This window comes from Psammomys obesus, unplaced genomic scaffold (genome assembly GCF_907164565.1).
Source record: "Psammomys obesus unplaced genomic scaffold, mPsaObe1.curated_primary_1811, whole genome shotgun sequence".
NCBI classification, from domain to species: Eukaryota; Metazoa; Chordata; class Mammalia; order Rodentia; family Muridae; genus Psammomys; species Psammomys obesus.
The window spans coordinates 21,129,731-21,153,047 of record NW_026595981.1 but is presented as its reverse complement, the minus strand read 5'-3'; the positions used below and the strand labels follow the sequence as shown (position 1 = coordinate 21,153,047).

General features: G+C 54.4%; 4 protein-coding genes across 9 annotated transcripts in view; 1 reads left to right on the top strand and 3 right to left on the bottom strand.

The window, feature by feature from the left end:
- Positions 1-378, bottom strand: part of Mrpl10 (mitochondrial ribosomal protein L10) — a 7,616-nt gene extending 7,238 nt beyond the window's left edge. The window contains exon 1 of the mRNA XM_055620495.1: positions 284-378. Within this exon, the coding sequence (XP_055476470.1) occupies positions 284-332 (49 nt within the window). The 5' untranslated portion in view covers positions 333-378. The remainder of the gene's footprint in view (positions 1-283) is intronic.
- Positions 379-511: 133 nt separating this feature from the next.
- On the top strand, positions 512-6,032 carry Lrrc46 (leucine rich repeat containing 46). Its single transcript, XM_055620330.1, has 8 exons — positions 512-821; positions 909-1,017; positions 2,031-2,139; positions 3,597-3,643; positions 3,897-4,006; positions 4,161-4,230; positions 4,524-4,666; positions 5,086-6,032. The coding sequence occupies exons 1-8, from the start codon at positions 800-802 to the stop codon at positions 5,445-5,447; spliced, it is 972 nt and encodes a 323-aa protein (XP_055476305.1). The 5' UTR covers positions 512-799; the 3' UTR covers positions 5,448-6,032.
- A 40-nt stretch (positions 6,033-6,072) lies between these two features.
- On the bottom strand, positions 6,073-9,896 carry Scrn2 (secernin 2). Of its 6 annotated transcripts, XM_055620325.1 has the most exons (9): positions 9,790-9,896; positions 9,599-9,635; positions 9,269-9,442; positions 8,794-8,975; positions 7,667-7,866; positions 7,051-7,266; positions 6,789-6,957; positions 6,467-6,701; positions 6,073-6,385 (listed from the first exon to the last, which is right to left on the bottom strand). In XM_055620325.1, the coding sequence occupies exons 3-9, from the start codon at positions 9,440-9,442 to the stop codon at positions 6,227-6,229; spliced, it is 1,335 nt and encodes a 444-aa protein (XP_055476300.1). In that variant the 5' UTR covers positions 9,599-9,635; positions 9,790-9,896; the 3' UTR covers positions 6,073-6,226. The 6 variants fall into 6 exon arrangements, with proteins under 6 accessions (XP_055476300.1, XP_055476299.1, XP_055476302.1 ...); XM_055620324.1 differs by lacking the exon at positions 9,599-9,635; XM_055620327.1 differs by lacking the exon at positions 9,599-9,635 and having other exon boundaries at positions 6,521-6,701.
- Positions 9,897-17,386: 7,490 nt separating this feature from the next.
- Positions 17,387-18,626, bottom strand: Sp6 (Sp6 transcription factor). The gene has a single exon (XM_055620596.1). The coding sequence runs from the start codon at positions 18,624-18,626 to the stop codon at positions 17,496-17,498; it is 1,131 nt and encodes a 376-aa protein (XP_055476571.1). The 3' UTR covers positions 17,387-17,495.
- Between the last annotated feature and the right edge of the window lie 4,691 nt (positions 18,627-23,317).

Here is a 23,317-nt window from a genome sequence, read left to right as displayed (position 1 = left end):
GGGCAAGGGTTAGGAAAACACCAGAGAGGGGTCCTAGGCTGTAGGAATGAGCACTGTTATCGGTGACGTCGTTGCTGCGATTACCAGAGTGTGTGTTGAGGGGTAGGGGGCGGAGGGGATGTCGCGGGGAACTGGACCCGGTCAAATCAGAGACCCAGCTAGTGCCAAGGTCACCAAGAGCTGTCAGCGGCCAGAGGTCACAGGAGAGGTCACAGGGAAAGGAGGGAGGCAAGGACTGGAGAGCGCCGGCCTGTGCGCAGTGAGGCCCCGGGCCGCTCCTTACCCGCGCGGGGCGGGACACCTCGCCAAACCCCAGCCACCGCCGCAGCCATCGCTACCGGAAGTTCCCAGGAGTGCTGCGCAGAGACGGAAGAAGCTAAGGATTGTGGGGCAGCAGGGAGAACCCGGGGCCGGAAGCAGTGGGCGAGCCGCCGGATATAGCCTCTCTCCGCATGCGTAGAGCTGAGGCTGGGTCACCCGCCCTCACGCCTCCCGGACCTGGCGTCCTGTCTCCTAGCAACGGCGCGAGAGGTCGAGGAATCGTTCTTCTCTTTCCAGTCCTTTCAGTTTAAGGCCAGTAAAGCCACGCCACGCACTTGTGACTCCAGATCCTTCCCTCCGATTTACCCGTATCTTCCACCGCACCCCAGAAAAATTGGCTCTGAACTAACCAACCCCCGTCCCTGCCCTCTCGGTCTTCCCTCCAACCTAGGTTCAGTCATCCATCCCAACCGGCCGTCTGAGCTTCTCTGTTCCTCTTCGTCCACCAGCCTCAAGCAGCCGCTGTTTGTTCTAGGTCATGCCAGGAGATGAGGAGGAAGGTGAGTTGGTGGATAGACAGCTGGACAACAGTCAGGTCAGGTCTCCAACAATGAAGTCGGGTAACAAAGGGGTTCATCCTTTCACAGCTGAGAATGCTTCCGAAACTCCAGAGGAAAAGGGAGTCTGCATTACTGAAGACCTTATCACCAAGCGGAACTTGACCTTCCCTGAGGATGAGGACCTGTCAGAAAAGATGTGAGTGGATGGGAAGGAAAGGGATGGGATGTTAGCAGAAAACGGAAACGCCGATGTTCGGTTTGCTGAGCTACCCTGATTTTGTAACTCATGTTTGTCTCTTTAGTTACTCCACACACCAAACTCAGTCATACTTTACAATTGGTTTTCCCTTCTTAAAGATGTTTTTCTTTTCTTCCCGTATGTCCTCAGCTGCCCGAGAGAATGCTGTCACCACCTCTTAGCAAACCCAAAATTTCTCGGCCCGGTTCTCAGCCTGGCCTCCCCACACTGTTGTTGCCCAACTGATCGTTATAAATGATAAATCTAGTTACTCCCCTGGCGGAAACTTCCTCGGCAACCTATTACAGCCAGAATAAAATGCAAAGTGCATGAACTGACCTTATTTCCAGCCACATTCTACACAATATCTCACACCATATTCTTGCCCGGCATTACTCAGAAGTGAGAGCAGCTTCACGTTACCTGGGAGCTTGCTAGAAATGAATTTCCACTGGGGAGTTAGCTCGTAGAGTGCTAAGCACCACATAAAACTGGCCGTACTTCGACCCCAGCACTCAAGAGGTAGAGGCAGGAAGATCAGAAGTTCAGAGACCATTCTCCATAGCTACACAGTGAGCCTGAGGCCACCCTGGGCTACATGAAGCCCTGCCTTTGAGGAGGGGGAGAGGCAGAGAGAGAGATATCCATCTCAAACCTACTGAATTCGAATCCACATTTTCCAGCACCCAAAGGGTTCACAGGCACATTCAAGTTCAAGAAGGCTGACGTAGCACATGCATGTACTAGCTACCATGGGGCCCCTTGTCAGCTCTGTTCTTTCTCAGTACCGCCAACAGAGAACCATGTGTCTGAGACCTAGACACCACCACCAGGAACTAGCTGTTCTTGACATCTCCTCAAAACCACACAAGCCCTCCTCCTTTCTTGGAGACTGGTCTCCTCTTCCTCCCACCCACCATCTTACTAAGAGGCCACAGGTGTGAACTACCACGCTGCTCGCTCTCCTCCAGGTTTCAGACTCTTGACGAACTGGAGACGGTCCGCCTGGATCGGGAAGGGATTACTTCCATTGGGAACTTAGAGAGCCTCCGCAATATTCACAGCCTCTACCTGCAGTCGGTAAAGTCCTGCCCTCATGCTTCCTGTTCTCTCCTTTCTGTGAACCTTGTCTAATCCAAACAGCCAAATGGTTCTTTTTTTTCTTTCTCTTTTTTCCATTTTTGGTGTTTAGGCAAGGAGAACATTCCCAAATGAATCGGGAAATCTCCTGAATTGAAACACTAATTTCTGGCTGGGCGGTGGTGGCACACACCTTTGATCCCAGCACTTGGGAAGTCAAAGGCAGGCGGGATCTCTGTGAGTTTGAAGCCAGCAGAGTGAGTTCCAGGACAGCCAGGGCTACACAGAGAAACTCTGTCTCAAGAAAAGAAAAAAAAAGAAAAGAAAACAAAACTTGATTTCCTCCTCCACCTCACCAGAGCTCTTGACCATCCTCTAGAATCACCATTGTTCAGACACTTTTCTCGGTCTAGAGTCTAGACCTTCCAGACTGTAGAAGGTCCTCTCAGGCTGAAGCCTGTTTCTAATGGGGGTAGTGGCCTATGCCTGTCATCCCAGTACTTGAGGAACTCACAAGGCGGAAGCAGAAGGATCACAAGATTGAGGCCACCCTGGGCTACACAGGAAGTTTCAGTCTGCCCTACACAAAACCCTGCCTTAAAAGTAAATACAGATCTAAGTGTAGTGGTGCATGCCTCTCGTCCCATCAGTTGAGAAACAAAAGCAAGCAGATCTTCATAAGGTGGAGGCCAGCCTGCTCAACGATTTCCAGGCCAGCCAAGGATACATAGAGTGACTGTGCCTCAGTGGATGAATGAATGAGCAAATGAACAAATAAATTAATGGCCGGCAAGATGGCTCCGTAGGTTCAAAGTGCTTGCCGCCAAGCCTGGTGATCCGAGTTCAATCCTAGGACCCACGTAATAAGAGAACCGATTCTATCGGTTTTGTTTTCTGAGACCTCCACATATGTATGCTCACAGCCACACAGTGAACCCCAAAAATGTCATTAAAATGTTTAGAATAAACAAGTGTCCAGTCACTGCCTTGATGAAAAGATTTTCCTATATCCTGCATCCTTCAGGCCTTTTAGAGGCTATGCAGTGCTGGTTGGGTGATCTTCAGCCTTTCCTAGGATGAATACAGCCAGGGACCTTACACTTCTAGACAAACCTTGTGAATCAGCAAATATACAATTATTGTTCCTTCTGGGTTTACAGGACCCCAATGAGGCCTTTTCCATTTCCCTAGTGGTCCCTTGGTTCCCTTCTCCAGTCCTTCTTTGGATCTGCTCATTGAACTAGCCCCAAGTTTACACATTAACCTTTGACCGGAGGAAACAAATCATCTTTCCCCAAGGAAATGACATCCAGCCCACTCAGTCAGGTTGAAGAGTCACTCTTAAAGTGCAATGGCTGCAGCTGAGAGTAGCCATGGTCTTAGGGCTTCACCCCTTAAGAAGGGCCCCCTCCCAGATGACCTTGACTTGATTTCCCCACCTTGGTTTCTTCGCGCAGAATAAGATCCAGCGAATTGAGAACCTGGCATGCATCGCCTCCCTGCGGTATGTGGCACCCAGGCAGCAAGGGACTAAGGAGTGGGTGTCAAGAAACTGGCTACACCCCTAAAACTGGCTTGAAGCTCTCCAAGCCTGGCTCCTTATCGGCTCTGAAGCCTACCTCTGCCTTCCTCACCCCACAAGCTTTTGTGTCCCCACTTTTGTGTCAGCCAGCTGCCTACACGGGGCAGCCCAGGTACCCCCGGTGTTCCTAGGCTGTAGCTCAGTCTTGTCTCTGTCCCTCCCTCTTGCCCTGCAGCTTTCTGTCTCTGGCAGGAAACCAAATCAAGCAGGTGGAAAACCTCCTTGACCTCCAGTACCTCCAGTTTCTGGACCTTTCTGAGAACCTGATAGAAACGCTAAAGCTAGGTAGGAAAGCCCTGCCCTGGCCATAGGATGTGTCCCACGTGGGGTTGTCCCTCCTCCTGGCTCCGAGGTTTCCGTCATAGTCACCCCCCCATCTCTCTTCGGGGGGGGGGGGGGCAGAGCAGGCATTGAGACCCTCATCCTTTCTGCTGTACAGATGAGCTCCCCCAGAGCCTTCTCATTCTCAACCTGTGTGGAAACCCCTGTACCAACCAGGACGGCTACAGGTGAGGAGGGACTGCAGGTGGGAGTAGAGGTGCTAGATGAGCAGGAAGCCACGCTCATCCTGCAACCCTGACGTATCTACTGCGCCCTCTGCCCCCGCCCCCCAACTGAGTCTGTCACTTTCCAGTCCCATACCCAGCACCTCACAGTAGCCAGCCTTTTGCTCTTTGGGGCTGACCCCAGGCCCATCTTCTAGCCACAGCCATCCAGGTGTGGGCACTCCAGCACACATGCCCTCCCGGGTTCCACAGCAGGGATGTCCTCATGGGTAGTCTCTGTTCCTTCTGCCTCACAGGAAGATGGTGATAGAAGCCCTGCCACTGCTCCTGGACCTGGACAAGCAGCCTATCATGGAGCGTTGGACCTCAGACGAGGACAAATCCTCAGATGAGGAGGAGGAATTTCCGGAGCTGAGTGGCCCCTTCTGTGCAGACCGAGGTGACTATTTTCCGAAGCTGGCAGCCTCCCCAGGCTCATACTGCCCTAGGGGGCCGGGGCTGGGGAGGACAACACTGACACCATCCTAGGCAGCTGGCTCTGTGGAGACGTCTTCTCTTCAGTTCTGTGGTCTCCTCCGCCCCAGGCCCTTCATGTTTCCAGATGCCACTCAAGGGGGTGGAAAGTGTGTCACCTCCCCCAACATGGCCCACAGGCCCACCAGCTCTCCACGATAGAATCATTGATCCAGCTCTACCGGGAACCAGGGCGGGATCTAAATAGGAGACTCGGGGGACTCATCTGTTCCCAGCCCCATGCTCCTCCTAACTAAGAACGCCCAGAGGTTCACCAGGAACACCCCTGAGCCCAAGACCCTCCTGCCGAGCCCAAGGCTCTACCTCTCCTCCCTCCTCCCCCAGGATTCTTCAAGGACTTGGACCAGGAAATGCAGCAGCATCAGGAATGCAGGCAGCGGGCGGTCCTGGCAGAGCACTTGTCAAGGATGGAGACACAGCCTGTCCTCACAGACCTGCCCCTGCTGCCCACGGCACCCATGGCCGGGGACTGCAGCCCTGCTGTCGCTGCACAGCCTGAGGAGGAGTCACCCCCTAAGGCTGCCTCCCCAACCCCGGCTGCCTCCTCTACCAAGAAACAGGTTCCCAGGAGCCAGAAAAGCTCTGGCCACACAAGGAAGGAGGCTCCAGCAGCCACAGCCCCCAAGACCTCTTCAGCTGTAGGCCTCAGCAAGACAAAAACCACAACCAAAAGAAGCACAAAGTAATGCAGCGCCTCTGTGCACTCGCCCTTCTTCTCAGGCCCGCACCTGTGGCAGGGGCCCCACTCCCAATAAAGTGCCTCTGGGTTTGGAATGCTTTTCATGTCACATGGAGAAAGTCAAGGAAAGGAATCAGAACCAGAAACCCAAACCCCAGTCCCCCAAAGCAGCTTACTCTTTCAGGAATAACCCAAAGGGCTGGCATCTCTCTGTACCTCAAGTGAGCCAGGAGTGGGACTGCCTCACAGAGGTATAGCTGTCTCATGTTGAGAGGGCTTTGTGGCCTGTAAAGACAGTGTCTCACTGTGTAACCCTGGATGGCTTAGGACTCTCAGATATCCCCCTGCCTCTGCCCCCTGAGTAATTTGGTTAAAGACACACCACCATGCAGTCCAAGCTAAGGACTAAAACCTTGGGAATCCTTAGTGTCCCCAGATAGCAGCCAGCTACCTAGTGAAGCATGATCTTGGGTCTTCATGAAACCACCACCACCACCACACGAATTAGGTCCTATCACGCACACCATTAGGATTTATAGCTTGGCATCAAAGGTCTAGCAACCAGCCTGCTGGGAACTGTCCTTTGCATTGGCTCAGCTCGCCCCAACAGACCTGAGATCCAGGTTCCCAAGTAAGGAAATAAAACACATTTATTAAGCCAAAGGCTGTACCAGCCACTCTGAGCCTGGATGAGGGCGTGAAGGGATGGTTGTGATCCTGTGCCTTCCTCAGCTCACAGCAGCCAGTCCCAGATCAAGCATCCGTGGGCCAAGAGGTACTGCATGCTTATGCATAGACCTGGCACTCCTTCTCCACAAAGGCCTGAAAGAGGCTGCCCAGCCCCTGCAGAGGTGGGGCCTGCTCTCCAGTAAGCAGTCTTCTGAGAGCCTCCAGGCCTTCCCGCTCCAGGTCCTGCTGCTTGCGCCAGAGCTGTCGTCCTTGCTCCTGTCGGGAAAGGCAGAGGTAACGAATGTGGACCCTTTTCCCGAAAGGCAGGAGAGACCGGAGAGTGGCTGAAGACCCCACCTGCCCACAGCAATCCAGCCTCCTTCCTGCCCTCAGCAGAGCACCCAGGGTCACCTGCTCATCCTCCATCAGCTGCAGGGCTGCCTGGTGCCCACGATAGAGCAAGTGTCGACGGTCCACCTGGCTCTGGAATCTGGGCAGGATCCGAACGGGGTCCTGGGCTCCAAAAGTGGGGGACAGCACCTGGGGGGCCTGGGACACCCCCACTCCAAAGATGAAAGGCTTGAACACTGACCTAATGAGACACGGGTTGAAGCACTGAAGTAGCAGGAGGGGACACATCCCATCCCGTCCCCTGACCGGGTACGTCATCATCACTCACCTGGAGGGGTCTGGGGTGGCTGTGAGGAAGTGGACACAGGGCTTTGTGGGATCCTGGGGCAGGACCGACACCATACTGGCTGTGGTGCGGAAGCCTCCAGAGTCCATGCAGATGCCGCTCTCCTTGTCCCTGAGGATGCCCATCATCACCTCTGCCGTGATGCTGCCTGCTGAGGAGGGAGTGGCCAGGGCTCAGCGAACGGGCGTGGGAGAGACAGACCAGAGCTGGGAAGCTGTGGTCCTCTCGCCCACCACTCACAGACCTTGTCGCTGCTGCAGCAGCTCACAGCCGGCCCGGAAACGGGCCTTGGCAGCCTCCATGCGCACTGGCTGCTGGGTCAGGGAGAAGACCTCTGCAAAATCAAAGGCGCCCTGCCCAGTCCACCAACCCTGGGCCTTGGCGTGGCTGCGGAGCTCTGGGTGTTCCGCCGAGATGTCTGTGCCAATGCTCAGCTGGTTGGAAATGTTCCGGGCACCCCCTGTGAAGGAAGAGGGACTTGTTTTTCTATTACAGAGCACCCACCATGTACCAGGCCCTGGGTGAGGAACTCAGATGATGGTTTTAAGGAGCACAACCTGCCCTCAAGGGGCCTATGACTTCCTAACCACACAGGGAGATCCAGGAAGGCTTCCCAGAGGAAGGGGCAGGATGAAGCATGGGAGCATTTGACCAGAGGTAGGAGAAAGAGAGTTCCTGAGTGGGCTCATTTCTAGTCTCCCAGGGTGCCCCAAAAGCAAGACCCTCCCTGACCCACTAACCCTCTCCCACTGTCCAAGGCAGTCAGGGAGAAGAAAAGCGGTAGCCTCAAGAGGGGGGAGATCAGTATCTCCAGAAGTCTATGTTCCCTCTCAGAGGCAGGCTCTATGCCAGACTCCTACCCTGGATCTGCTGGGCAGCCCACAGCCTCCCAGCCGTCTCCAGCACCCACGCCTCTGTCCGGTCAGCCAGCAGGAAGGTGTTGTGGTAGCAGAATGGCACAGGCTCTTCCCGGCAGCTGCCCCCCTGCCCATAGCGTTCCAGTAAGCCTGCAATCACATGCACAGCCTCCTTGGCAGTACCGCTCCGTTCCAAAGCCAGCCTGACAGGTCAGAGGGCAGAAGTGATCCAGAGAGGCCTGAGGAAAAGCCCACGTCACACAGAAATCCCAGCAGCAAAGATGGTATTAAAGAGCCACGCAGGCCAGGCCTGGAGGCACAGAGCTGTGATCCCAATGAAGACTTGGAGGCAGGAGGCTCAGAAGTTCATCTCCACACTACATGATTCCTATCTCAGAACAAACAGAAAAGACAAAAAAAAAAAAATTCAAAGCAAAATGAAAAAAATCATCCAGGTTGGTGGTAAACACCTTTAACCACAGCCCTTGGGAGGTGGATCTCTGTAAGTTCAAGGCCAGCCTGCTCTACATAACAAATTCTGGGCCAGTCAGGGCTACACAGTGAGACCCTGTCTTGAAGCAAAATCAAACAAAACAAACAAACATTAAACAACAACAACAAAATGTATGCCAGTGGTTTCCAAGCTTTGAACTCAAGAGTTTCACAGAAAGGTCTGGAACACTGTCTCCAAGTAAGAAGTGCCTGAACCTCTCCTCTGCCCCACACTTATAAGTTTTTTTTTTATAAACGGGAACTCTCCGGGGTGTTTCATTTAACAAAAATAGTACTGAGCCTGGCGTGGTGGCATACACGCAGGCGGATCTCTGAGTTCAAGGCCAGCCTGGTTTACAGATCAAGTTCCAGGAAAACCGGGGCTACAAAAAGAAACCCCGTGTCAAAACAACAACAACAAAAAAAAGATATTGAAAAATTAAACCACTCAGGGCCAAGGGAGGCTTTTTATCAGACCGATAAGACAAAAAGGGACACTTCAGCCTCCTCAGGCTGAAGGCCGTAAGGCCGACAGAGGCAAGCCCAATGGACCCGTGTGAGTGTGTGTGTGTGTGTGTGTGTGTGTGTGTGTGTGTTAGAGGGGAGGGGAGGGCGGGGCGTAAGGAGGGGGTCTGTACCTGAGTAGATCCATACCCAGCAGGGCTTCCCCCTCCCCAACAGGCTCCTTGGTCCACACTGCTTCGTTGCCAATGCAGACGCCATGCTCGTTGGCGCCCATCTCAGCCCCCCACAGCCAAGAAGGGCGGCTCAGAATCACAGCGTGTGTCTTCCACACTTGTTCCACCTCGATGTAGGTACACTAGAGGTGAAGAGAGAGAAGGACTCACTGGGGAGACAAATAAATAAATAAAATAAATCCAGGACCTGCATTGGCCCCGCACGTTGTCAGCCACTTTACAGAACGGACTTGAGAAAGGTCTAGGCTCCCACGTCCGTCACACACGAATAAACTCGGCAGAGGCTGACTGGACTCGAGGTCCAGGCTGGTGGACTTGAAGTCCAGGCTCTTTCTCCGCGCCTGCCCCCATCCCAGCGGCAAGCAAACGAAGGTCCGGCAACAAACCTCCCAGCTCTTCCTAAGCTCTGGCCCACCTGGAGCCGGCTCCCAGGGGTGTGGGTGCCAGCCGGTATAAACACCACCTCCTGCACCTCATCCCGGGGACGGTCCGAGTTCTTCGCAAAGATCACGGCTGGGACGGCGGAGGCCGGGGGCACGGCGACAAAGCAGTCGCAGGAACAAGGGGCGTCAGGGCTCGACGAGGCCATCTGCGAAGAAGTGGGGTGATCGCGTCCCTCCGGAGCCACCTCTCCGCCACCCTGGCCGCCAGCGGGGCCTAGCACGCCCCTCCCGCCACCTGGGCACTCCGAGAAGATGCCTGACAGCAGCACTGTGCACGCGCTCCAGGTGCGGTGGGCACTAACCGTGCACGTGGCTCAGACTCAGCAGCCAACGCAGACTCTGCAAGTCAGGAGCGTCCGCTTTAGAGCCCTCCCCGGCTGTTGGGGTAGTTTCTAGGCGCTAACGCCCCCACGAAGAAGCGCAAGCTCCTGCGCATCTGCGCATGACCACATTCGTGCGTCTCTTCCGCCAACCCTTTCCAAGTCCTCCTTACCTCTACCTTTCACCCTCTCTGCCTCCAAGACCCTCAGACCCGGTGCCAGGAGCCACGTCCTCCTCTTCAGATCAGATCTGTTCCTCTGGACCCAGCTTCCCAGGTGACCTGGAAGGCCTTTGCCCCCGGGGGCGGGGCCGGAACAGAACGCCTGCAATGCCACCGTCTTCCACGAGGGTGCGCTCTAGCTAGCACCGCTTCTTGGAGCGCACTGACCTTTCAAATCCCGCTTGAGAGTCCAGGGCTTCCCTTTCAGGCTTATCAGATGGAAGCGGAGCTGAAGGAGAAAAGAAGCCAGGGTGAAAAGAAAGTATTCCCGAAATAGCCACCACTGCTGGGGGTTCCGGAGATTGGCGAAGAACTTTAGTTACCTGTATCCTGATTTGAATTTCAAAGACTCAATCCCAGTAAAACTGCTCAGACACAAGACTGGAGGCATACGAATTCCTTAAATTACTGAATCCTTTCTTTTCTTTCTTTTCTTTCTTTCTTTCTTTCTTTCTTTCTTTCTTTCTTTCTCTCTTTCTTTCTTTCTTTCTTTCTTTCTTTCTTTCTTTCTTTCTTTCTTTCCCCCCTCCCTCCCTCTCTCCTTCTTCCTTCCTTCCTTCCTTCCTTCCTTCCTTCCTTCCTTCCTTCCTTCCCTCTCTCTCTCTCTTTCTTTCTTTTTTTTTTTTTTTTCCCAAGGTAGGGTTTCTCTGTAGCCCTGGCTATCCCGAAACTAGCTCTGTAGACCGGGCTGGCCTCAAACTCAGGGTTCTGCCTGCCTCTGTCTTCTGGGTGCTGGAATTAAAGGCATGCGCCATCACTGCCTGGCATAAAAATAAATCTTTTAAAAATTAGTGAAATAGCCTGGCAGAGATGGAGGATGTCTGTAAGTTCAAGACCAGGCTGGTCTACAGAGCAAGTCCCAGGACAGCCAGCACTACAAAAGAGAAGCCCCGGGCTGGAGAAATGGCGTGGAGGTTAAGAGCACTGACTATTCTTCCTAAAGGTCCTGAGTTCAATTCGCAGCCACCACACCCTTTTCTGGCTTCCCCCCCAACACACACATAATTACAAAATTAAGGAATTTATTTTACGTGTATAGATGTTTTGCCCCTGTGTGCATCTGTGCACCACATGTGTGCCTGGTGTCCACGGAGGCCAGAAGAGAGCATCGGACCCCCTGAAACTGGAATTACAGACGATCGTGAGCCACTGTACGGGTGCCGGGAATCGAACCCAAGTTCTCTTCAAGACCAGCCAGTGTTCTCAAACCCTGAGCTATCGCTCTTGTACCTAAGAGGTCTTTGTTTGGTTGGTTGGTTGGTTGGTTTTTTTGAGACAGGGTTTCTCTCCTTTTTTTTTTTTTTTTTTTAAGACTTATTTATCTATTATGTATACAGTCTCCTGCCTGCGTGTGTGTTTGCAGGCCAGGTCTCATTATAGATGGTTATGAGCCACCTGACATGACGCTAGAGAGCAAACCCAGGTGCTCTGCAAGATCAGTGTCCCCTCTAACTGCTGAACCGTCTCTCTGGCTCCTTTTCTTAATTTTCAGCCTTAGATGTCATATCTTGGGATCTGTCCCGATATATTGTTTAGTATATTTTTGCAGTTTGGACTTTGGAAGATTGTTGTGTGTACCCATGTGTGCTTGCACGTATGTGCATGCTTGTGCGGACTAGGGGTCAATGCTGGGAGTTTTCCTCCACCTTATTTTTTTTGAGACACGGCCTCTTGTTAAGCCCATATCTTGCTGTTTTTGTTACACTGCCTGGCCGGCCAACCCAGGGGGCCTCCTGTCTCCACCTGCCAGGGCTGGGGTTGTAAATTCATGGGGTGCTGGACCTAGAACTCAGGCACCTTATTGTCCGAACCCTTACTGACTGAACCATCTCCCTGGCCTCCATGTGCCCCTCCCCCCATGTCACAAGGAGACGTACACAAAACCAGTCTGTCTCCAAAAACTCAAGTTCTGCTCTGCCCCTTAAGTGCTTAAGAGTATAGAAAGATAAACTTGAAAGGGGATTTAGAAATTTCAGTTGCAAAAAAAAATGTAACACTTCTGCCTTCTGCTCACAATGAAAATGAGACAGCAAAGGAGAAACTTGGGCTAAGAGGGACATACAGTGTGGAGCTAAATTCAGACTTTAAATGCTTTCGGGTTTTTCAGTCCATTTGTTCTCTATGAATCATCTCTTCAGCCGACACTGAAGAAAATGCATCTTCTACAGGTATGTGCCCATGACCTCTAGGAATTACTTCTAGGGATTACATGGAGTCTGTAATACTTAGCCATCTTTTTTTTAATATTTATTTATTTTATTGTGTATACAATGTTTTGCCTGCATGTACACCTGAATGTGAGAAGAGAGCACCAGATTTTATTATAGATGGTTGTGAGCCACCATGTGGGTGCTGGGAATTGAACTCAGGAGCTCCGGGAGAGCAAGCAGTGCTCTTAACCTCTGAGCCATCTCTCCATCCCTATACTTAGCCATCTTAATTCTTGCAGTACATACATATAGAGGCATGTGTGTGCACACATTCTGTGATTTTTTTTAAATAAAATTTTCTGTATCTGGGCTGGGGTTGTAACTCAGTTGACAGAGTGCTAGCCTGGCATGCATGAGCCCTGGATTCAAAGCGAGGCATTGCATAGACTGGGCATGGTGGAGGGCACCTGGAATTCCAGGAGGCAGAAGGCTCGGAAGTTTGTGGGTATCCTCAGTTACATAGGGAGTTCAATGCCAGCCTGGGCAGGAATCTTTGGGTCAAAATAAATTTGTTTTTCAGTGTTCAGATTTCCCCTCTCTTTGCTTTCTTAGCACTTTTTTTTTTGGGGGGGGGAGGCTATTGTAAAAGGCATTGCTTTCTGATTTCCCATTTTGAATATTTTGAGGTTAGTATTAGAAATCTCTCTCTCTCTCTCTCTGTTTATCAAGACAAGTAGCCCTGGCTGTCCTGAACTCACTCTGTAGACCAGGCTGGCCTGAAACTCAGAAATCCACCTGCTTCTACCTCCCAAGTGCTGAGACTAAAGGCGTGTGTCACCACTGCCTGGCTGGAAATTTTTTTTCAAGATCTGGAGGGACAGCTCATTGGTTAAGAGCATTTGCTGCCCTTGCAGAGAAGACCAGAGTTGGGCCCACAGCTCCTGGAACAGATAGTTTACATAGCCTGTAACTCCAGCGGGTCCAACGCCCTCTTCTGGCCTCAGTGGGCACCAACAGTCAAGTACACACGCTCCTTGCACATATAATTACTAAATAAAAACAAACCTTTAGAAAAATAAAACAAACAATACAGTTAAGTAACTTAAATTATCCTTATGGTTCCTGGCTTGTGGCTACTCATTCGACCTCACTGGGACTGCCTCTTTGGAATTCAAATCAGGACGAAGCTGACATTCTCTCTAATCTTCAAAATACTACAGTCATCTGTAGCTCCAGTTTCAGGATGTTTGACACCCTCTTCTAGTCTCTAAGGGCACGACACACGTGTGTACATACATACATACATGTATTGGCTATTGGCGTGTGTGTATTCGTATACATCAGCATTTTTGAAAGAAATATTTCTTATTGTTGACCGTGTTCTGTGCCTTTATTATTTAATTAGTTCTAACAGTTCTTTGGTGGAGTTTGTTTCTAAGATTATTTTTGAACCTACATCGCTAGTAAGCTCATCCATAAGGCAGTATAGCATTAATGCGGACCTAAGAGCAGCTTCTGTACGTCTTGGAGGAAGGGTGCCAACTTGCCATTGGATGCCATTACACCTCAAACCTCAGTGGAGGCTGTACCTACCCACAGGCGTTCAAGGCGCCCTGCGGGGAAAGCAGGTTCCTCTTCTGCACTTCCCCAGATGTCCGCTGGGGGGCGGGACAGGCCGAAGGAGAAGGAGGCAGACGGAAGAGCAGGAGACGCCAGAGCGCCTCTGCAGCACCGCCCATCCGTCACATTTCCACTTTTGACTTCTTTCACCCAACCTAGAGGTATTCTACTTCACTTCTCTGGTTAGGAGAAGACTCAGAGAGGTCGTCCAGAGGGTCAATCCAAACATGACGATTCCCCTCCCTCCCCGCCTCCCCAGTACAATATGAGCCGGCTGGGGTGCCATTGTTGAAGGGTCAGAGGTGACCCTGGGTTCCTTGGGGGGGGCCCAGGCCAGCCAGGCAGCATTGCAGAGGATCAGGCAAGCATCAGAGCCCCACCAAAGGTCCCTGCTAAGAATGCAGGTCAGCTGGAGGAGTTGCAAGGGGAGGAGGGAGGGCCCTGGTCCTGCCCAGACAAGCCCAGCCAGCCCTACAGCTGCCCTCCTGTCCCTGGGGGCAGATAGGGGGAAAAGGAGGGACTCACTAGGTTTCTGGGGGTCTAATTTCCCCAGAACCAGGAAGACCAAAGAGGTGCCCTGCAGGAGAGCCTCAGGCAGGAGGTCACAGGTGAACAAGGCTCTGAGATAGTAAATCCAGCAACAGATGGAAACAGATGTGCATGTCCTCTCCCTGTCTCTCTCTCTCTCTCTCACACACACACACACACACCAATCTGGTTTCCTCTACAGCCCTTAAATCATCCTGATGCCTTTTTCCAAGGTTCCCTTAAACTCTGAGGCCCCCCCAAATCTCTTAGTTAGGGTGGGTCAATCTGAGAGCCGATCTCAGATGTTGCTGGAAAGTCCGGTTAAGGGTTGTAGGAGAATCCCATGTGGGGAAAACAATACATTTGGGAGGGGGGATAAAAAGTAAAAGGTACTTTGGGAAGGAGAAAGCACAATGACCAACCTTGTCCTACAGAGACAGAAAAACAAAACCAAACCTGGTCCCCCATCACCTCCCAAGCACCGGGCCTCTGGGGTCATGAGGCTTTTTCACCCAGTTGACATGACTTAGGTACCAACTGTGGACAGGCATTTCTAGTCTCTCCAAAGATAGTCCCGTGAGGGTGCGTCTGGGCACACTGGGTGTTTGCGTAACCCTGGCAGGTTTCTAGCTTTGAGTAGTAGCAGTAACCTTTCCCTCATACTTTCCAGCTGGGCAGACGCCCATCAGATATCTTGGCTGCCTTTCATCGCCTCGTCTCTGATAGGGATCACCCTGGGTGAAGAAATCGCTGTCAGTCACCCCCACTTCACTCACAGCCAGAGGGACCTGCTGACATGCATGCTCCCATGGGGGTGGGGAGAGGGAGCCAACACTTGAAGGGAGGGGATCTTAGGGAAGGCAGGACCTTATATGTGGAGGAAGGAAACATCTTGAAACTTCTCTTCTCCGTGGATGGATACTGGAGACTATCGGGCCCAGAGGCGGCCTTTCTTTCCTCATCCCCTCAAGGATAGGATCAGGTCCAAGCTCTGACCCAGCCAACTGGATAGAGGTGACGCTTGCCCGAGGATCCCCCTACCCAGTCCTCACTGTGGAGAAACAGAGTCAAAATACGAGATAGAGCTGGAAGAGGAATAAAGCCAGAGTGTGGTTGGTTGATGACTTTATTGTTGCATTAAAAAAAAAAAAAAAAAAACAAAAACACAGCCGGTTTTTCCCCCCCCCCCCCCCCCCCAAGTGGGTTCACAGCAGTTAAAGAAAAATAAAAATTCCTACATTTTCCTCTAGGGGAGCTGCCTGGAAGGGTGGGCAGCTGAGAAACCTAGACTGATAAAGAGCAGGACAGACAAAAACCTATCCGTAGCCCCACCTGCAGGCCTCAGGATTCAGGGCCTCTGGAAAAGGGAACCAGCCACGCACACCCCCACAGACACCCGTTTAGGAGTTCCCCTAAGAATGGTCACTGGAAGAGGTTGTCTTGGTAGCACAGGGAGAGGGTGGCTGGTTTCGATAGGTGGAGAACGCATCCCACACTCACCCACGGTGCCCTCCTTTCTCCCCTCTACACCTAGCCAGGCAACCTGCAGGCATGGCCAACTTTGCTCTTGCCCTAGGCCCTCCTTGTAAGAAAGGGGACCTCTGGCTAGGTTAACAGGAGGCGGGGAAAGATGGAGAATACAGAAAGAACCTTATTCTTAAACTACCTCAGGCCCCTAGGTCCCACAGGGAGTCACCTTGCCCCTTTTCAGGAGGAGGCCTTCCTACACAAATACATATTCCTACCCAGATCCCAGCCCCTACTTCCCATACAGCTCCCAATCCTTGGACAGGGCTCCAGCGTTGCCAACGAAGGAAAAGACGCTGTGGGTCTAGGCCCCAGACCTCGGACAGGCTGAACAAGATGGGGTCTCAGGAGACCCCAGGCTCAGTAGAGAAACACATAGATACGTACAGGGACAGACAAACACATACATACACACTCATGCCCTAATTATTAAATAAAATACCCTTTGCTTATAACTTAAAAATCAACACACAGCTATTCCCTGCAGAGGGTTCCGGGTGGAGAGAAGAGAGCAAGAGAGAGGTCGGTGAGACCCAAGGCCTCTTCCTCAAACCTGAGAGTGCCCCCAACCCCAGGGTCCTGCGGTCTGCCAGGCAGAGGTCTAACCCTCCCCACCCAAAGATCAAAACCCAAATGTATCTCTAGCATCTAAAGAAGGGGACACAGAGGTGTCACAGCTTCCTAGAATCCCTTCCAGTGGAGAAGGACTCTTCTCGTGGAAGATGCTTCCCTGGGGATGGAAGAGGGAGGACTCTACAGCTCTGAAGGGAACATGAGGGTCAAGCTAAAAAAAGAGGGGGGTAGGGGGGTCCAGGCAGGGGCAGGGTCTTCCACTGTAGTGCCTCTGCTAGGATAACCCCAAAGAGCCGAAGGATCCCTCTCCCTACCACCCCCAAAGAAAAAGCAAAGGATAGGGACTTGGGGGGTGGGTTGGGGGGGAATCTGTGTCAACCCTAGAGCTGGCGGTTGACTTCAGAAAACTACCTAGGGTAAGGGAAGGCAGACTCTTGAATTTGATTTCTTTCAAAAGGTCTAAGAGTTAAGGACTGAGTTAGTTATAAAGGGAAGGATCGGTTAGTTCTGCCGTCCCCTCCTGCCAAACTTCTTTCATTTTGTTTCATTTTGCCCTACTGGGTCCCTCTTCCCTGGCTAGCTCTGACCTCCCTTCCCACCCTCACAGCTCTTGGCTAAGGAGCTGTGCCCTTCCTGGCTCTACAGGCTGGATCGGGAAGGGTTTATAAGTAATTCATTGAAGGGAGTTCTTTCTATAGCAACAACCCTCCAAGCTAGATAAACAGCCCTTACGGGGAACCACCCCAGGCTCCCCCACCTCACCTCTGCTCTCTCTCCGGAAATTTTAGAGGGAGAAGCACTAGAAGGGGGATGAAAGGGACTTAGGCCGAAGGGCGGCTCCGAGGCGCTTTTATGTCCGGGTTCCCAGGAGCTGAAGACGTGTCCAGGCAGCTACCCCCAACGCCCCGAGCCGCCCCGAGCTTTTTCTTCAGCTCTTGGGACGTGCCACTTCCACCAGCCGAACCCCTCCACACGGCAGGGGTGCTCCATCCCAACTATTCAGCGACTCAGGGGAGGGTGAAAGACTGAGAAAGGGAAGAATCGAGGGGCGCGTTCAGCTCCTGGCAGCCTAAATAGTCAAACAGCCTCCCACTCAGCCCCAGAGACTAAAAAAAAAAAAAAAAACAAAAAACAAAAAACAACCAAACCCCTAGCGTTCCTCGCCCTGAGCCCTCACCATCAATAAATAACGACCTCCTCCCTCTTACTCAGGCCGCCCCTCCCCAATAAAGAACTGCAGGGATGCGCCATCCACGGGGCTCAGTTGGAGGACGCCGAGCTGCCTTCAGCCTCCCGTTTGCCTTTGCCCCCGGCCGGCTCCACCACGCCCCCGGCCTTGGCCTCGCCCTGGGCCGCCGCCGCCGCCTCCTCTTTGGCGCCTTCGTGGGTCTTCATGTGCTTGGCCAGGTGGTCGCTGCGCATGAAGACGCGGCTGCACACCGCACAAGGGAACTTCTTGGTCCCCGTGTGGGTCTGAAGGTGGCGCTGCAGCTCGTCGGAGCGCGTGAAGCGCTTGCCGCAGAAGAGCCAGTTGCACACGAAGGGCCGGTCGCCGCTGTGCCACCGCAGGTGCGCCTTCAGGTGCGACGTCTTGGCGTACGCCTTCCCGCAGCCCGGGATGTGGCAGTTGTGCAAATGCTTCTTCTTGCCCCCATCGGGCCCGCACGGAGCCCCGAGTCGCTCCGCCTCCAGGCAGTTGGGGCAGCGACACACGGTCTGCCCTGAGCTGCGGGGCACGGACCGCCGGGAGCCTTTGGGTCGGGCCGCCGCATCCAGGCTGGAATCCAGCCCCTGGGACTCCGGGGCCGCCGCTTCCAGGGCCTTGGCCCCGTCGGGTGGGCCCAGGAGGTGCTGCCCACCAGCGGCCGGGAGGAGGTGGTGCGGGTGCGGGTGGGGCGGCGGAGCGCAGAGCTGGTGGTCTCCGACGTATCCGCCCAAACCAGGCTGAAGCGCCCCCGGGTGGCCAGGTGAGGTCAGCGCTCCCTGAGTATGGGGGAGGTCCATCCAGCTGGTGCCGGGGTGAAGGTCCCACCACGAGCCATCCTCGGTGCCTGGGTGAGTCGGCCGGAACCACGATTCGTAGTGGTGTGACATGTCCGGCTGCAGGAGCTTGGAAAACGGTCCCGGGGCCAAGGGACTGTCACTTTCCAGGTCCTCGCAGGTTACCCGCGAGGAGGCCCCTGGCAACTCATAGCCCGGTGAGAAGTCTACCTCCGGGCCCAGCGGGAGGCTCTGCAGCTCTCCGGGCTGCAGCGGGGAGGGGTAGTCCCCGGCTTCCGGGCTCGTGTGACCCTGGTATGTCTGGAGAGGCTGCAGGTCGAGGCGCGGCGGTGACGCGTGAGGCGCTTCGGTGTGCTGGCTGCCCAGAGAGCCACAGACAGCGGTTAGCATTGCCGGGATCCGGGGTGGGGTGAGGGTAGGGACGGTCAGGGGCACCTCAGGTGGGACCTGGAGGAGGCAAAGACGAGACGTGAGGAGGGTGGCCTGCTTGCCCTCGCTTCTAACCCAGATCTCTCTCCAGCAAAGTGCTCCTTCCGAGGCCCAAGGAGGAAAAGAGGGGGCGTGCCTTGGGGTGGAGACTACAGATCAGTTAGAGCTTGGGAATGCTAGGAAGGATCGAGAATGTGAAAGTCTAGTTCTGGGCACAGGATGGCCTTTCCTCTAATTGACCCCGCCCTTAGGACTCAGATCATCCCGGAGCTGGGCAGGTCCCAATGCTGCCAGAACCATCTCTACACAGCTGCCTGGGCATCTCCCCCCTGTAGACCTGCTGGCGACCTAAATGGATGATGTAGCCCCAGTCTAACTCAGGTCACAGATGGGGTAGGGTTAGGCTATGTCTGCTTCTAGCTGTTTGAGGTGATTTGCCCTTCAGAAAGCCCAGAGCAGGCGCTGAGCTTTTTTGCCAGAATCAATCACTGTAACGATTTCGGGCAAGAAGTTAATCTCCATACGAAGTCCTCTCCCCCACCCCCCCCCCCCCCCCCGCCCAGCTTGGTGGACTCTGCTCAGCAAACCCGCTTCCCCACTCCCCCCCCCCTTCCCCTCTGTGTGAAGCGGGGAGGGTGTGATTACCAGAGAAAGGGATCCGCACAGAAGGGCTTGACAGAAACTCACAAAAATACAACTGCTGCTCCCTTAAGGGAGGCAGCACCAGGGCTTAAAAGAGACCGACATCCCTCATCCCAGAATTCAAGAGCAAGCGCTGAGAAACGCGGAGAAGCCTTTAGAAGACCCCAGCCAAGTGTTAAGCAAGCTTCTGTCCCGAGCCTGCTCTTAGTTAAAGAACGCCGAATTTGGATCAGTGACTGAAAATAAAATGCCCATTCAGTCATTCAATCAACCAAAAAGAGAGCTGTGTGAATCAGTTCTCTTTCTTAAAACACCAGAAACCTAAGGTCCAGCAGAAACCCAAAGATCTGGCCTGGGTGTGGTGATGCAAGCCTTCGATCTCAGCACTCAGGAAGTGGAAGCGGAAGAATGCAGAGTTCCAGGCCAGCCTAGGCTGCGAGTAGCGAAAGAAGGAAGGCAGAGAGGGAAGGAGGGAGGGAGAGGGAAATAAAAAGAAAGAGAAGAATGGCGGGGATCCCAAAGCCAGCACTCAGGAGGCTGAGACAGAAAGTTTCTGAGTTCAAGCCAGCGGGCTCCGCAATGAGACCCTGTTTCAAAGTAAATAAGTAAGTAAATAAATAAATGAGTGAAACCTTAAAACTTCCACCCCTTTCTCCACCATCGATCTGTGACTGAAGGTCCCAGTCTCTCCATCTCTCCCTAGAGCCTTGGAATCTTGCCTATGTGGGGGCTGGAGTAGAGGAGGCCAATGATTTAGGGCCTTCTCCAAGCAGGGCTCAGCTGACCCTACCACCTTCCGACTCTGGTGCCAGGGAAGTAGCAGGGATAGTCTAGGAGAGTCAGGAGAGAGGAGGACCCGGGTGCCTACTCAGGCTCTGGCTGCTTTACCACAAGAAAGGGAACAGGGTGAAGCAGCAGGAACGGAGCCTCAGGCCGGGGCGGGGCAGCCCAGAAGGGGTTGGGCGGGAGCAGTGAGGCCTGGGACCCTAATAGCTTTTGGCGCCTGGGAACTGCCCCAGGGTCGGGGGTAGGGGGTGGGGATGGGAAAGCTACGATGACCCAGGCTCCACAGGGGCCTCTCTGGACAAAAAGCCCGAACTCGGGCCTAGAGAGCAATGGCCTGCTATCAAGGTTGCACGAAAAGAAAGCAGAGCGAACACACAGGCGCCCCAACTCGAAAAGGACGGATGGGTCGCCCGTAAGTCCCACTGGATCGGCTGCCTCTCCCCGACCGTCGGTGGCCAGGCGGTGGGGAACTTCCGTTCAAACAAGGTTTCCAAAGTTCCAATCCTCCGGTCGTCCCAGTTGCTCCAGTTTCCCCAGTTCTCAAACTCCCTCGGTCCCTCCAGTCCCTCCCGTCCTCCCTGTTCTTCCCTCCGTCGGGGCTCGGAGTTCCTCGGCTGCTCTAGGACCACCCTCCCCCGAGAGGCCAGCGCGGGGCCCGTAGCGTGTTCCGAGCGCCTCCCCTCCACCCCCCTGCCCAGATCTCCGCGGCGTGCGCCCCCGGCCGCGCCGCCCCGGGCTCCTACCTGGCGGCTGCGCTCGGGCTCCGGGCACCGCAGGCTGGGCGCGCTACAGAGCGGCGCTCATGGACCCTGCGGGCTGGCCGGCTCTCGGCGGCGTGGGGCGGAAGCCGGGGGGCAGGCTGGGGCCGCGAGCGGACCCGGCTCCCCGCGACGGTGGCGAGGCGGTGAGAGCCGGCGGGAGGGCGCAGGGCGGGCGCCGCTGAGCGAGGAAGCGAGCGAGCGAGCTAGAGCGAGGCCAGCTCCGCCCGTGACTCACCGCGCTCTCTGCCTTCATCCTCTCCCCTGCGCTCCTTTTTCCCCCGGCGCTCGCGGCCCCGCCCACCTCACCTGCGGCCGCCTTTAACCCTTGCTGGCCCGGCTGGAGGCGAGGCCCAGCCCCGCGCGGGGAGGGTGGAGGAGGGGGCGGGCGAGAGGGAGCTCGCTCACCAGGCCGTCTGCCTCCCTCTCCCTCTCTCTTCCCACGTCCCCGCTACTCCGGAGTTAGGGGGCCTGGATGGGGAGTCCCCCCCCCCAAGGCTGGAGACCCGTCCGAGCCCGTGGCAATCCAGCCCGGACCCAGACCGTGGGCGGGGCGAAGGGCGCAGGGGCCCCGGGGGGCTCCCGAGTCTTCTCGGGGCGCGCGTGGCTAGCAGTGCTTTGGAGACCCACCTCTATTAGCCCTGCAGTGCTAGAACTGGGTGGGAAAGGAGGAAAAAGGGGACTGAAGACGAAGGGTCCGTCAGGCCCACCCATCCCCAGGCCTAGGTGACGAGACGTCTATCTTGGCTCCGCCGCTGCTCTCCCTCCGCCATCACCGCCTCGCGTCGAACCTCACCCGCCTGCTTTTCTAGGATCGTAGCCCTCTCTCCGGCCACTGGCCTTTCTGGGCGATCACCATCCCCCTCGACGTCTTCCCGAGTCTCCCAGATCCCCTCTCTCCCCACCTCCCCTTAGACGGCAAGCCGGGCGCCACCTAAGTCCACCTCCTGGGTCCGCCGCCTCCCTCCCTCCCTCCCTCCGGGCCGAGGTTGCTCAGCCAGCGCCCGGACACCCTCGCCGCCACACTGGGATCGGAGGGTTGGGCGGGCACCTGAATGGCCCTGGGAAGGAACTTTACGGCCAAGGATCGAGGGAGGCTTTTGGCCAAGGGCTCTTTCCGAGCCTCAGCTGAGTGTCTAGGTTGAAGGGAAAGGTCTTGGATTCCTTGGAGGAAATAAGCGCGCGGACGCAAGGCTGCGTGCCGGCACGTCCTCGGGGAATCCGGAGCGCCACTCGCCTAAACAAAATTCTCAGTACCCGAACTGGTGGAAATCCTGAGGCCTCCCCCTCCCCCACGGCTCAGGTGGGCGCCAGAGCCCCCCTAACTCTCTACCCTGATGACCTGACTTCTTCAAGGAGCTCAAGCGTCTCTCCCCGCCGCCGTCCCCCACGGTCCAAGCTCGCCCGTTGACCTCGCGGGGTGACTTGACCCTTTTGAACACGGAATTTCAGAGCGATTTTCGTTGTTTTTTTGTTTTTTTTGTGTTTCTTGTTTTTTTGTTTTTTGTTTTTTCGTTATAGCTGTTGGCTTTCCCTACGCACACATCACAGTCAATTTCCGAGAGTTCTGTAATTTAGGCTGATTTAATCTTGCCACTACGGACTCCCTTTCTTTCTCTTTCCTTCCTTCCTTCCTTCCTTCCTTCCTTCCTTCCTTCCTTCCTTCCTTCCTTCCTTCCTTTCCTTCCTGCCTTCCTTCGCTTTTTGAAGCTGGGTCTCCGAAATCACTCACGCTGGCCTCGAATATGCAGCCATCCCCCTGCCTCAACCTCCCAAATCTTCTAGGATCACAGGCGTGAGCCACCATGCCCGGCTTTCAGTTCTCCTTTCACTCCGAATAGTCTGCCAGCCCTCTGTCCGGGGGTGAGGCACACTGAAGGGTCACTTGGAAACATCTTAACGGAGTCCATCCCGCCTCTGAACATGAGCGTCTGTGTAGAGCTTCCCCGAGTCTCCGTGTCCCCGGCTCGTGTCCCCGGCGCTCGGCGCTTTAGTGACTTCACAGCTTTGTGATTCCTAAAGCTGGAGTCCTTCACCTGGGTACAAGCTGTGAGGGCTTCCTGGGGCTTAAGCAAACTGCACCTAAAGGAGCGAATTCCGTGAGGTCCCTGCTAGAAGCAGAATGAACCCTTAATCATTTTAAAATAAATTTGTTCCCAGAGACAGGTACAGATTAGGGCACCTTCACAAAGTTCTTTGGACTGAAAATACAAGAACCTCAATTCTGAACCCAGCGTTGCATCTGCTAGATTATTCTAAACCTCGGTTTCTTCAGCCAACCTGGGGAGCGGAAGGATGGGCATTTGGAAATGGAAGACATATTAAGGAGGGATTGGTGATGAGACAGAATTTCCCTTTTCCTTGCCCTTAGGATTACATAAACAGATTCTAAGAAAAGAAAAGAAAAGAAAAGAAAAGAAAAGGAAAGGAAAGGAAAGGAAAGGAAAGGAAAGGAAAGGAAAGGAA

Excerpts from the sequence above, each read along its gene's own strand:
- Lrrc46 (XM_055620330.1), top strand. The coding sequence starts at position 800 with ATGCCAGGAGATGAGGAGGAAG. Across the intron at positions 4,007-4,160 it reads GATAGAAACGCTAAAGCTAG|ATGAGCTCCCCCAGAGCCTT; the intron begins GTAGGAAAGCCC and ends TCTGCTGTACAG. Across the intron at positions 4,231-4,523 it reads ACCAACCAGGACGGCTACAG|GAAGATGGTGATAGAAGCCC; the intron begins GTGAGGAGGGAC and ends TCTGCCTCACAG.
- Sp6 (XM_055620596.1), bottom strand. The coding sequence starts at position 18,626 with ATGCTAACCGCTGTCTGTGGCTCTCTGGGCAGCCAGCACACCGAAGCG.
- Scrn2 (XM_055620325.1), bottom strand. The coding sequence starts at position 9,442 with ATGGCCTCGTCGAGCCCTGACGCCCCTTGTTCCTGCGACTGCTTTGTC. Across the intron at positions 8,976-9,268 it reads CCCCTGGGAGCCGGCTCCAG|TGTACCTACATCGAGGTGGA; the intron begins GTGGGCCAGAGC and ends CTTCACCTCTAG. Across the intron at positions 7,267-7,666 it reads GGCTGCCCAGCAGATCCAGG|GGGGTGCCCGGAACATTTCC; the intron begins GTAGGAGTCTGG and ends CTTCCTTCACAG.